This window comes from Phyllostomus discolor, chromosome 12 (genome assembly GCF_004126475.2).
Source record: "Phyllostomus discolor isolate MPI-MPIP mPhyDis1 chromosome 12, mPhyDis1.pri.v3, whole genome shotgun sequence".
In the NCBI taxonomy this organism is placed as follows: Eukaryota; Metazoa; Chordata; class Mammalia; order Chiroptera; family Phyllostomidae; genus Phyllostomus; species Phyllostomus discolor.
Window position 1 is genome coordinate 3,104,732 of NC_040914.2, and position 14,026 is coordinate 3,118,757.

At 37.6% G+C, this 14,026-nt stretch overlaps 1 protein-coding gene across 3 annotated transcripts in view; it reads right to left on the minus strand.

Moving 5' to 3' along the window:
* Nucleotides 1-14,026, minus strand: part of PDCD2L (programmed cell death 2 like) — a 32,953-nt gene that overhangs the window by 4,985 nt on the left and 13,942 nt on the right. For all 3 annotated transcript variants that reach the window (XM_036012404.1, XM_028529351.2, XM_028529350.2), the window contains one exon: nucleotides 9,651-9,799. In XM_036012404.1, coding sequence (XP_035868297.1) covers nucleotides 9,651-9,799 — 149 coding nt within the window. The remainder of the gene's footprint in view (nucleotides 1-9,650; nucleotides 9,800-14,026) is intronic.

The window sequence follows — 14,026 nt, forward strand, 5'->3', positions numbered from 1 at the left end:
GGCATGCAGCCCACAAATTGAAAGGTTGCTATTTTGGTTTGTTCTCAGGGCACATTCCTGAGTAGTATAGGTTTGTTCCTGGTCAGGATGCATAAGAGAGGCAACCCATCAATATTTCTCTTTCACACTGATGTTTCTCTCCCACCCCTTCCCACTTTCTAAAAATAAAGAAATACAATCTTTGAAAAAATTTATTCTTTGGTAAAAATGTCTTAAGGTTATAACCCTGGCTGGCGTAGCTCAGTGGATTGAGAGCGGGCTGCGAACCAAAGTGTCGCAGGTTCGATTCCCAGTCAGGGTACGTGCCTGGGTTGCAGGCCATGACCCCCAGCAACCGCACATTGATGTTTCTCTATCTCTCTGCCTTCCCTCTCTAAAAATAAATAAATAAATTCTTTAAAAAATGTCTTAAGGTTATATTACTGGTTTGAATTCTTTTTTTTTTTAATTTTTAATTTTTTTTTAGAGAGGGAAGGGAGGCAGAAAGAAAGAGAGAAACATCAATGTGCGGTTGCTGGGGGCTGTGGCCTGCAACCCAGGCATGTGCTCTGACTGGGAATCGAACCTGCGACACTGGTTCGCAGCCCATGCTCAATCCACTGAGCTACGCCCGCCAGGGCCTCTGGTTTGAATTCTTTAAATGCAATGTAATTACTCCTGGGCAATTCTCTAAAATAACATAATTGAATTGAGATTTTACTGAAGAATTATGGATTACTAAAATGTTCCCTAGAATATATTTTCAGCAGACATGCCCATAAATTGAAGAAAAATTAGCATGCAATACAGAAAATAAAATGATCAAATAGTTTCATAATGACTTAAGCTTTTGTTAAAATGGATATGTAAGTTACAGCTAACTTGCAGAAACAGACCCCTCTGGAAAAAGAAGGGTTTACATTTTCTTGTCTATTATAGTAAGGAGACAAATGCATACTATCACAAAATGAAACATGGAGGGACTTCCGGCCAAGATGGAGGCGTATGTAGACATACTGTGCCTCCTCGCACAACCAAAAGGACAACAAATTTAAAAACAAAAAACAACCAGGACTGACAGAATATCAAACTGTATGGAAGTTCGACGACCAAGAAGTTAAAGTAGACACATTCATCTAGACTGCTAGGAGGAGTGGAGACAGGCAGCCAGGTGGACAGGACTCACAGCAAGGCAGCTGCTGGAGGACTGGGATGGGCAAGGTGGTGGCTAGCAGACAGGGCAGTCCCACATTTGTGTGCAGATAAACCAGGAGGAACAACTAGGGAACGAGACAGACAGCAAAACCCAGGGTTCCAGTGTAAGGAAATAAAAGCCTACAAAAGTTATTTTTTTTGTTTTCACTTCTTACCTGCATTGTGCCTCTTTCTCTGTGTCTTTTTTTTACTTTTTTTAATATATATTTGATTGATTTTACTATTACAGTTGTCCCATTTTCCCCCCTTCACTCCCCTCCACCCAGTACACCCCCCCCACCCACATTCCCCCCTTCAGTTCATGTTCATGTGTCATACTTATAAGTTTTTTAGCTTCTGCATTTTCCGTACCATTCTTAACCTCCCCCTATTTTCTACCTACCATCTATGCTACTTATTCTCTGTACCTTTTCCCCCTCTATCCCCATCCCACTCCCCTGTTGATAACCCTCCATGTGATCTTCATTTCTGTGGTTCTGTTCCTGTTCTAGTTGTTTGCTTAGTTTGCTTTTGTTTTTGTTTTAGGTGTGGCTGTTCATAATTGTGAGTTAGCTGTTATTTTACTGTACATGTTTTTTATCTTCTTTTTCTTAGATAAGTCCCTTTAACATTTCATATAATAAGGGCTTGGTGATGATGAACTCCTTGAACTTCACCTTATCTGAGAAGCTCTTGTGGGGGAGGGGTCCAAGAGGGAACAATGGCGCTTGCTCTGCTCTCTGTGGCATTTCAGTCACTTCCCCCACTTCCTACAAGCAAACTGGGCCCTCTGGTGCTGATTCCTGTATGGGTAGGTTTGTGTGCCTTCTAGGACCCTGTGGGTCTCTCCAATGAACTCTCCTGTGAGGCTTGGAGTTTCTCCTGCTGCTACCTCAACCCCCCACCAGTGTTTACAATCAGAGGTTTGAGGCTTTATTTACCGGAGCCGGGGCCCTGGACTGCGCCATCTGTCTCGCTCCCCGGTTGTCCCTCCCAGTTTATCTGCCCACTCCACCAGTCACCGCCTCACCGGGTCTGCCAGCCACTGCTTTGCCCGCCCTGGTCCTGTAGCAGCTGCCTTGCCGAGAGTCCTCAACTGGCTGCCCGATTCCACCCCTCCTTCCGGTCTGGATGGATGTTTCTTCTTTAACTCCTTGGTTGTCAGACTTACATACAGTTCAATTTTCTGTCAGTTCTGGTTGTTTTTTTGTTTTTAAATTGTTGCTGTCCTTCTTTTGGCACAGTGTGTCTACCTACACCTCCATCTTGGCCAGAAGTCCTATCAACCCTTCTTAAACTACCCCAAAAAACTGAAGACAAGAAAATACTAAATCATCATATGAGGTAGCATTACCCTAAAACCAACCCCAGACTAAGGATACTACAAGAAGCCCTGGCTAGTGTGGCTAGTGGACTGAGTGCTAGCCCACAAATGGAAAGGTCACAGGTTTGTTTCCTGGCTGGGGCACATGCCTGGGTTGCAGGCCAGGTCCCCAGCTGGTGGCATGTGAGAAGCAACCAAGTGATGTATCTCTCACAGATCGATGTTTCTCTCCCTGTCTTTCTCCCTCCCTTCCCTGTTCTCTAAAAATAAATAAATAAATCTTAAAAAGATTAAAATTAAAATAAATACACAAAACCTTTTTAAAAAATTAAATCTCTCTATGGCCTTTATTTTCCCCTTTCTTCTGCCAACTTTCATTGGTTGGTCTTCATCTGCTAACCCTTTAAGGTATACAGTTAGGTCAATAATTTGAGATCTTTGTTTTTTTTTATTTAAGATTTTATTTATTTATTTTCAGAGAAAGGGGAAAGGAGGGAGAAAGAGGAAGAGAAACATCAATGTGTGGTTGCCTCTTGAGCGCCCTCTACTGGGGACCTGGCCCACAACCAAGGTATGTGCCCTGAGTGGGAAATCAAACCAGTGACCCTTTGTTTCACAGGCTCACACTCGATCCACTGAGCCACTCCAGCCAGGGCTTCTTTTTTTTTAATTTATGTGCTTACAGATCTAACTTTTCCCTCTTAGCACTGCTTTCACTTCCTCTCATAAATATATTCAAGAAGGGGAGTGTGAGTAACAGGAGAGAATGGAAAGGGTCTAATCGAAGAACATGTATAAAGGACCCATGGACATGGACAACAGTGTACGGACTGACTGTGTGCGTGTGTGGGGGGATAAGACGGGCAGGGGAGAGCAACAGGGGAAAAACTGGGACAGCTGTAATTGAAAAATAAAAATATACATATATTCAACAATGTTAGAGAACATAATCAACACACCCATATTAGTTGTATTTCCACATACTTGCAATGAACAATCCTGAAAGAAAACTTTAAAAATCAGCGAACATTTTATAATAGCATGAAAAAGAATAAAATACTCAGTAATAAACTTAACAAAGGAGGCAAAAGTCTTATACACTAAAAACTACAAAACACTTCTAAAGGAAATTAAAGACAACACAAATAAATGGAAAGACATACTGTGTTCATAAATTAGAAGAAATAATATTGTTAATATAACAGTACAACTCACAGTGATCTACAGATTCAATGCTACCCCTATCAAAACCCAGCAGTGTTTTTTAAGAAAATGAAAAACATTCTAAAATTCTTAAGAAATCTCAGGGTACCACAAATAACCAAAATAATGTTGAAATATAAGAACAAAGTTGAGACCTGGCTGGTGTTGCTCAGTGGATTGAGCTCGGGCTGCAAACCAAAGGGCTGCCAGTTTGATTCCCAGTCAGGACATATGCATGGGTTGCAGGCCAGGTCCCCAGTGGGGGCCGCGTGAGAGGCAACCACACATTGATATTTCTCTCCTCCTCTTTCTCCCTCCCTTCCCCCCTCTCTAAAAATAAATTTATAAAATCTTTTTTTAAAAAAGAACAAAGTTGAAGGAGTCACATTTCTTGATTTTAAAACTTACTATAAAGCTATAGTATTCAAAATAGCATGGTACTGACATAAAGATAGATAAACCAATGCAATAGTGATCCCTCATATGGTCCAATCATTTTTCACACAAGTGCCATGTCCATTCAAAGGGGAAAGAAAAATCTTTCAACAAATGATGCAGGGAAAACTGGATATCCACATGCAAAACCATGATGTTGGACCCTTACTTTATATCATCTACAAAAATTAATTGGAAATGGATTAAAAACCTAAATTTATGAGCTAAAGATATAAAACTCTTAGAAGAAAAAACAGGTGAAAATATTCACAACCTTGGATTAGGCAGTGGTTTCTTAAGTGTGACACCAAAAGTACAAGTAATAAAAGAAAAAAATAGATAAATGACCTTCTTCAAAATTAAAAACTTTTATGTCGGATTCCCATTCCCAGCCTCCAATTTGATACTATATAGCTTTATTAATAAAAATCTGTGGTATTATGGAAACATTTTATGTTTTTTTGGTTTTAGCTATTTGTTAAGTCACAACCCACAGAATGAGGAGAATCGTTTGCAAATCATATATATGATAATTTGGTTAAGAGATTAATATGCAAAATATATGAAGAACTCATATACTTCAACAACAGAAAGATAACCCAAGAAGAGAACTTGTATAAACACTTATCCAAATAAAGATGTTTAAATAGCCAATAAACATAGAAAAAGATGCTTAAATTAACAATTAGTTATTAGAGAAATGCAAATAAAAACTGTAATGAGATACCATCTCACACCCAGCAGGATGGCTATTATGAAAGGAACAGAAAATAACAAGTGTTGGCAACGATGTGGTGTGGATGTAAAATGGTGCAGCCACTTGGTAAACAGTTTGGAGGCTGCCCGGTAAAGGTGACCACAGATTTACCATGACCCAACAATGTAATTTCTAATACATACCCCAAAGAATTGAAAACTGGCACTCAAACGGTTACTTGTATACCACTGTTTACAGAAGCATTACTCATAACAGCCAAAAGATGGAAGCCCTCATTAACGAATGAATAAACACAATCTGTGCATACACACAATGGAATATTATTCAGCTTTAAAAAAAGGCAAATTCTGATACATGCTACAACATGAATGAATCCTGAAATATTATTCAGAGTGAAATAAGCCAGACATAAAAAGACACATTTTATATGATTCTCCCTATATGAATATGAGATATCTAAGATACGCAAATTCATGGATGGAAAGCAGAATAGAGGTTACCAATGACTGGAGGAAGAAGGAATGGTGAGCAAACTCTTTTTGGTAGGTAGGGGTAGTTAATTTTTAATGGGTACAGATTTTTGATCTGCAGTGATTTAAAAGTTCTGGAAATAAACAGGGTTAGTGGTTGTGCAACATTGTAAATATACTTAATATCACTTAATTGTACACTTAAAAATGGCTGAAATTGTAAGATTTATATTATGTACCTTTTATCACAAAAATTTTTAAAAAATCAATTGTATTCTGATATACTAGCAGCAAACGTTAGAAACCTAAAAACTTTTAAATCCTTACCTGAGGACATGTTTATTGATTTCAGAGAGAGGAAAAGGAGGGGAGAGAGAGAAACATCAATGTGAGAAATATTGATCAGTTGCCTCTCGCACATGCCCTGACTGGGGACCAAAACCACTATCCTGGCATGTGCCCTGACTGGCAATCGAACCTGCAAACTTTCAATTTACAGGACAATGCTCCAACCAACTGAGTCACACCAGCCAAGGCAGAAATTGAAACTTTTAAGATGCCATTTCCAACAGCATAGACAAGTATTAAATATTAGGGGGGAAACAGAAAAGTGACGTACAAGACTATAAAATGAAAACTACAGGATACTACTACAAGAAATCAAAGACAAACTAAATAAATGGAGAGGGAGTCTATGCACATGGGTTGCAAGACTCAATATTGTTAAGATACCAATTCTCTCCAAACTGCAATCCCAATAGAAATCCCAGGAAGTCTTTTATTTTAAGGAAATTGACTATCACATTCTAAAATACATATACATAGAAATGCAAAGGACGCATAAGAGCCAAAATGTCTTTGAAAAAGGAAAAATAAAGCTGAAACACTAACACTACCAGATTATAAGTTTTATTATAAAGCTGCTGTAATCAAGACAGTTGTGGCGGTGGAGATGTGACAGAAAACAGATTAATGAAGCAGAATGCAGACTGGAGAGTGCAGAAGTACATTCACATGTATATGGACAACCAGTTTTCAACAAAGGTGAAAAGACTCAGCAGACAAAGGACAGCCTTATCAATAAATGGTACTGAAAACAACTGGTTATTCACACAAAGAGAATAAACTGATTCATACTTCACACCCCCAAAATTAATTCAAAATGGGTATAAATCTAAATGTAAAATTTAAAACTAGAAGAAAACCTGGCAGACAGTCTTTGCATCCTTGGGTTAGACAAATATTTCTTGGATCAAACATCAAGAGCATGATCCACATTAGGAAAAAATAATTGTCCTTTAAAATTAAAAACGTCTACTTTTTCAGCCCTGACTGGTATGGCTCAGCTGCTTGGGCATGTGGTCCACAAATTGAAAGGTCACAGGTTTGATTTCCGGTGAGGGCATGTGCCTGGGTCGTGGGTTTGGCCTCCCAGTTGGGGCCTGTACAACATGCAACCAACTGATCAGTATTTCTCTCTCACATTGATGTTTCTCACCCTCCCTTAAAAAAAAATCTTAAAGATTATTTATTTATTTATTTTTAGAGAGAAGGAAAGGGAGGGAAAAAGAGAGAGAGAGAAACATCAATGTTGTGGTTGCCTCTCATGTGCCCTCCTAGGGACTGGGGACCTGGCCTGCAACCCAGGCATGTGCCCTGGCTGGGAATTGAACTGGAGACCCTTTGATTTGCAGGCTGGAACTCAGCCCAATGAGCCACACCAGCCAGGGCAATAAAAAACCTTTTTTAATTAACAAAAAACTTCTACTTTTTGAGAGAACACAGATTAGAAAATGAAAAGACGAGCTAGTATATTACGAAAGGGGAGAAAAAGGAGGGGCTTTCCAGTGGAGAAACCTGATAAACACTGCCTCAGCCAGGTGACCAAGGCCAATACCACTAGTCATAAGTCATGCTTACAGCATGTACCCTTGACATACGTGACAGGAGGAAAATGGCACTTTACTTCTGTGATATTCCTCTCAGCAACACATAGCCCCATTCTAATCACAAGTGAAAACATCAGACAAATTCCAATAGAGGGGCATCCTACAAAGTAAGTGACCAGTACCCCAAACCTGTTCAAGTCACCCAAACAGGAACAAGTATAAAGGACACATGGATAAAAAACTAGGGATGGGTGGAAATGGGAGGGAGGAGGGGAAGGCTGGGTGGGTGGGTTGAGATGGGAGTAAAAGATAAAAAATTGTTCTTCAACAACAATTAAAATAAAATTTAAAAATTAATTAATTAATTAATTCTTTTTTTTTAAAGTCACCCAAAATGCAGGAAAGTCTGAAATCCATGACAGGCAAGAGACATAACAACTAAATGCAACATGGCATCCTGGATGGAACCTTGGATATTAGGTAAAAACTAAGGAAATATAAATAATGATCTTTAGTTAATAATGATGCATTAACATTTATGATCTTTAGTTAATAATGATGCATTAACATTGGTTCACTAATACAAACAAAAGTACTATATTAATGTAAAGCTTCTAAAAAAATACAGTCTATTCCAAAAATAAAAAAATTAAAAAAGACAAGCCACAGTCTTAGAAAAAATATTTGTTCATTATGTAAAGAGGACAGAAATCAGATAAAGGACCTGTATCCAGAATATATATAAAACTTTCAAGAATTCAGTAAGTAAGAAACAACCCAATTTTTAAAGAAACACATGATTAGAACAGGCACTTGATCAAAGAAAACATACCATGGTATGAAAAGATGCTCAAAATTATCAGCCATTAGAGAAATATGCCCAAAATCATCAGCAGTTAGAGAAATACAAGATAAAACCATGAAACATCACAACACAACTATGAAACTGGCTAAAATTAAAAAGACCATATAAAGTGGTATCAAGAATGTGCAACTCTCATGTATGGTTGGTACGTAAGGGGCACAATCATTTTGGAGAACAGTTTGGCAGTGTATTAAAAAAAGTCAAACAGCCGTGGCTGGTGTGGCTCAGTGGATTGAGTGCCAGCCTGCAAACCAAAGGGTGCTGATTCGATTCCCACTCAGGGAACCTGCCTGGGTTGCAGGCCAGATCCCCAGTAAGGGGCACGCAACATGTTTCTCTCCTCTTTCTCCCTTCTTTTCCCTCTCTCTAAAAACAAACAAACAAACAAACAAACAAACAAACCAATTAAAGAAAAAATCAAAAACACACCTAATATATGAACCAACCATTTTACTCCTAGGTATTTACCCAATTAATAAAAGCTGTGTCCATATAAAGACATGTACACTAATGCTGATAGCAGCTTTATTTGTAACAGCCCCAAAAGGAAACAACATGTAACACCTAACAAAAAATCCTTCAATAAACAAACTGAAAACAAAACAAAACAAAACAAAACTGTGACGTACCCACAAAACAGAATAGTAATCAGCAATAATAAGATGTGATTTATTGATACACAAAAACACAGATATATCTCAAAGTAATTAATGGACAAAAAGTACATGATTGTATAAAATTTCTAGAAAATGCAAACTAATCTGTAATAAAAAAGCAGACCAGGGCTTAGCAGAAGGGGTAAAAGAGGACACAAAGGTGCTTGAGAAAACTTCTGAGAGTGATGAACACATTCATTACTTTGCTTGTGCTAGTGATGACCTCATGTGCATGTTTGCCAATACTTAGCAGACTGTACCCTTACAATATATAGTTTTGTTACATGACAATTACATTTCAATAAAGGTATTTGCAAAAACTCGAATTAATATGGGAAAAACTCCACAATTATATGAGAAACCAAAAGAGGCTAAAAAATAGTACGCCAATTTTTGTCAAAAAATCTGCTTCATATGGATATTTATTTGTGTGTGTACATATGTGGCTAGAAGAAAACACACTCACCATTAAAAACAGTTTCCCTCTAGTAACTGACATTAGGAAGGGCTCTACTTCTTACTGCTTATACTTCTCCACTGCCTGAATCTTGCTCCACAAAATATATTACTTTTATTATAAAAACTTTCCATTTTTTTAATTTCTAGAAATAAAGGCTATAAATGATAATTACAATTACATAAAAGCTATTTTTAGAAGAGTAATATTTATTATGTAGTAATATGATGAAAATAATTTTAATGACAGAAAATGGCATGCCTTCAATCAACAAAAATGTTATCAATGCATTCATTAGATTGGTGGGTTATAAATTTTCTTAAAATAATTTTGATTTCCCAAATTTTCTGTAATATGCTTATATTTTATAAGTAAACAAAATGAAATAGTCTTTCACTTTAAAATAATTCCAAATAACTGCTGTAAACTCACAAACCCAAACTAATGAAGGGCTTATTACCTGAATCAGCACTTCTCAGCATGCTGACCAGCGCTGGCATGAGCTGAAACTCAAATATCCTCTGGGCTCCACAGTGGCTGCAGGCTGGGAGCTCAGTGACTTCTGATGTAGGACAGGTCAAAAAAAGTGGTTCTCCACTCCAGGAATACCTAGGGCAAGAAAACAAAAAACAATGAGTCAGGACCACATACAAGTCATATTCCAAAATCTAAGAGCTCACTTTGTAAACTTTGTTTCCTTCTTGCCGAGTACCAGGAGTAAATCAGAGAGAAAGAAAATCCAAAGGTCCACAACACTAGTAGCAAGCTTGTCAAGTACAGGCGGCAAACACAAGGCCAGCAGGCCGAATCCGCCCTCTACCTTGTTTGATCCTGCCCTGCACTTTGTTTTTACTTGGCAGCAGTGTCGAGCTCTCGCTTAACTGTTAAGGAGCAGTTACATTTATACAGTCCTAAAATTACATTTGGCCCTTTGAAGGCAACCTCGAGGCTGACATGGCCCCCAGTGGAAATGAATTTGACACCCCTGCTGTAAAGCATGGTAAGACACCTGAAGTCTTATCAATGCTTGATTCAAAGCTTGGATGAAGGCACTAAAGCCAATGTGAGACTGAATCTAACTAAAAAGGTCACAAAGCCCAGATTCAGTTCAACTGCAAATTAAATGGACTCAGGCCTCCTTAGTATTGGCATACCCTTCTAAAGAGTAAATATTTACTTCACTGTCTACCCTTCTTTAAAATAGAATTTTCTGGTAAACAATTTTTTAAAAAAAGTTGTTAGATATGCAAAAAAGCAGAAAATTCTTAACTCATAAAGTAAGTCAGTACAAGGATATCCATAGACAAGATGATATAATTATCAAAGACTTTAAAATACAAATAATACACATATAAAAGAATCCAGTAGAAAAGGTGAACATGCATAAACAGATGAGGAATTCAGCACAGAAATGGAACCTACAAGAGATTCTGTAAAAGATAACCATAGACTGGAAACAATGACAACAAAAAACCTATGTATTTGAGGAAAATAGAAATATCCAAGTGAAACAAAAAGTGAAAATTTAAAACAAAAGAAAAAAAAGCATGAAAAACCAGGAGACAATTTCAAATAATCTAGCATACAATTAACTGGAGTCCTAAAAGACAGAAAAATATTGGAATATAATGGCCAAAATTTTTCCAAAATTAATGAAAAGACATCAACCCACAAATCCAAAAAGCTGAGCAAATCCCAGGCAAGATAAATTAAAACACGCAGATACACTCTGAAGTACATAAATAATACACATATATTCAAACAGAATAATAAGAATTATAGCTCATTTCTAATGGGAACAATAAAACAGTAAGACAATGGAACTTTTAACAGTGCTGAAAGGAAAAAAATTAACATCCAATAAAATGTCCATTAAAAGAAATATTAATAAATACATTTTTAAAGATTTTATTTACTTATTTTTAGAGAAGGGGAAGGGAGGGAGAAAGAGAGGAAGAGAAACATCAATATGTGGTTGCTTCTTGCACGCCCCCTGCTGTGGATCTGGCATGCAACCCAGGCACGTGCCCTGACTGGGAATTGAACCAGCAACCCTTTGGTTTGCAGGCCCATGCTCAAATTAAATACATTTTTAGACAGACATAAACAGAGACTGTCTCCAACACATCCGCACTTCAAAAAAATAATTAAAATAAGTTCTTCAGACTGCAGGGAAACAAATACCAGATGGAAGAGTCCATCTGCATGAAGGAATGTGGAGCACCAAAAGGGTCAATGTCAATAGGTGAATAAATATAAAAGACCTTTCGACAAGACACACACACACACACACACACACACACTTCTTTTCCTTAAAAACTATAGATTATTTCAAGCAAAAACAATAATGTATTATGGGGTATACAGCAGGTATGGAAGCGGATATATGAAAACAAGATCACAAAGGGCAGGGGGAAGGTAAAATGGGAATCCGTGAAGTTTCTGAGTTCACAAAGTAGTAAACTACCACATGAAGAGAGACTATAACAAGTCAGACAGACATTACAATCACTAAAGTAAATGATACAAAGGCAACAAAGCTATTACAGAAAGTCACAAAAGGAGATAAAATCATAAACTAAAAACACTCAAGTCACTTAAAAGAAGGTCAAACAAAATGGAAAAGAGGGGCAAAGTACAAAAACAGAAGGGAAAACTCAATACCAAAATGATTAAAATTAACCTGCCACCACCAGTAATTACATTAAAAGACTAAAAAACATGTAAAAGGCAAACAGCCTAGATTAAAAAACCTGTATGTTTAGCTGTATAAGAAAAACATTTTAGGTATTTCTTCATTCCTGTGAGAATGGCTATTACCAAAAAGACATAACAGAAATAACAAGTATTGGTGAGGGTGTGGAGAAAAGGGACCCCCTGTGCACTGCTGGTGGGACTGTAAATTGGTGCAGTCAGTGCAAAACAGTTTGGCGGTTCATTGAAAATTGAAAACAGAACTACCATATGATCCAGCAATTCCACTTCTGGGTATTTATCCACAGAAAATGAAAACACTACCTTGAAAAGATATATGCATCTCATGTTTATTGCAGCATTAGTTTTTTAAGATTTTATTTATTTTAGAGAGATGGGAAGGGACAGAGAAAGAGAGGGAGAAAAACATTGACGTATGAGAGATAGGTAAATTGGTTGCCTCTCACATGCCCCCAACCAGGGACCTGGCCCCCAACCCAAACCGGTGATGCTTTGGTTTGCAGGTCGGTGCTCAATCCACAGAGCCACACCAGCCAGGGCTCATTTCAGCACTGTTTATACTAGCCAAGATAAGGAAGCAATGTAAGTATCCATCAATGGATAAAGAAATTGTGGTGTATATATACAATGGAGTATATATATTAAAAAAAGAACGAAATCTTCCCATTTGTGTAAACATGGACTGACCTTAAGGGCACTACATTAAGTGAAATAAGGTAGAGAAAGACAAATACCCTATGATCCCCCTTTGTTGGAATCTAAAAAAAAAAAAAAAAAAAAGGAAAACCAAATTCAAGCTCATTGATAAAAAGAACAGACTGGTCGTTGCCAGAGGTGAGGGTTGGGAGGTAGGTGAAATGGGTGAACTGGTTTTTTCTAAGTGTAAATAAATTGAATAATTTATGTAAAAAATACACTTTATATTTAAAGTAAGAAAGAGGTCAAAAGTAAAAGGGTGAAAAAAGATCAACCACACAACGACACAACGAAAGAAGGCTGGTGTGGCTGGCTATATGAATTAATATCAGTCAAAACACATTCCAATGAAGGAGTATGAGCAGAAATAATTATAACAGCATCAATTCATCAGATAAATATAATGTTACAAGCAACACATCTTTAAACAGCACCAAAATGCATGAGAAAAAACCTGATAGGGAAAAAGCTATCCATAATTGATAAAGCAAGAAGACCAAAGTAATAAAATAAAAACTGGTGCTACAATTGGATATTCATATGGGAAAAAAATGAACCTTGATCCTCACATATAAAAATTAACTGAAAAGAGATCACAGACCTAAATGTAAGAACTGAAACTAGAAACTCTACAAGAAAGCAGAAGAAAAGTCCTTTGCTATCTTAGGAGCAAAACCAAAGCCAACCACCAGCCTCTCTTTCTGCCATCGTGGAGCCTGTGAGAACAGGACTTCTAAAATCACAAACACAGCCCTGACCAGCCAGTGAGGCTCAGTTGCTTGGGTGTTGTCCTGAAAGGCTCGGGGATGCGGGTTCAATTCCCAGTGGCCCATGCCTGGGCTGCAGGTTCAGTCTCCAGTAGGGACACAAGCAAGAGGCAACCAGTCAATGTTTCTCCCTCACATCAGTGTTTATCTTCCCCTGCCCCTTCCCCTCTCTCTAAAAATAAATAAAAATCTTACAGTAAAACAAATATGTCTATAAGGCTGTGGTCCAAGGCCATTTCTGCTGCCTATAAACAGGGTCTCCAGAATCAGAGGGAGTGCACAACTTTTCTTAAATGGAAGGTATTTATGCTTGAGGTGAAACTGAATTCTACCTAGGCAAGAGATGTGTTTATGTGTACAAGGCAAAGAACACAGCGGCACCTGGTAGCAAACCAAACGAAACCAGAGTCATCTGGGGAAAGATAACGTCCTCATGGAAACAGTGGCATGGCTACAGCCGAGTCCCAAAGCAGCCTTCCTGCTAAGGCCACTGGACATAGAATCTGTACAATGCTGTAACCCTCAAGGATGTAAAATTATTAAAAAGTAAAAAAATAAAAGTGGATTAAAAAATAAACTCTTACATTGGACTTGATCAAAATTTAAAACTTCTCAATAGGCCCTATTTTTTTTTTTTTTTAAGATTTTATTTATTTAT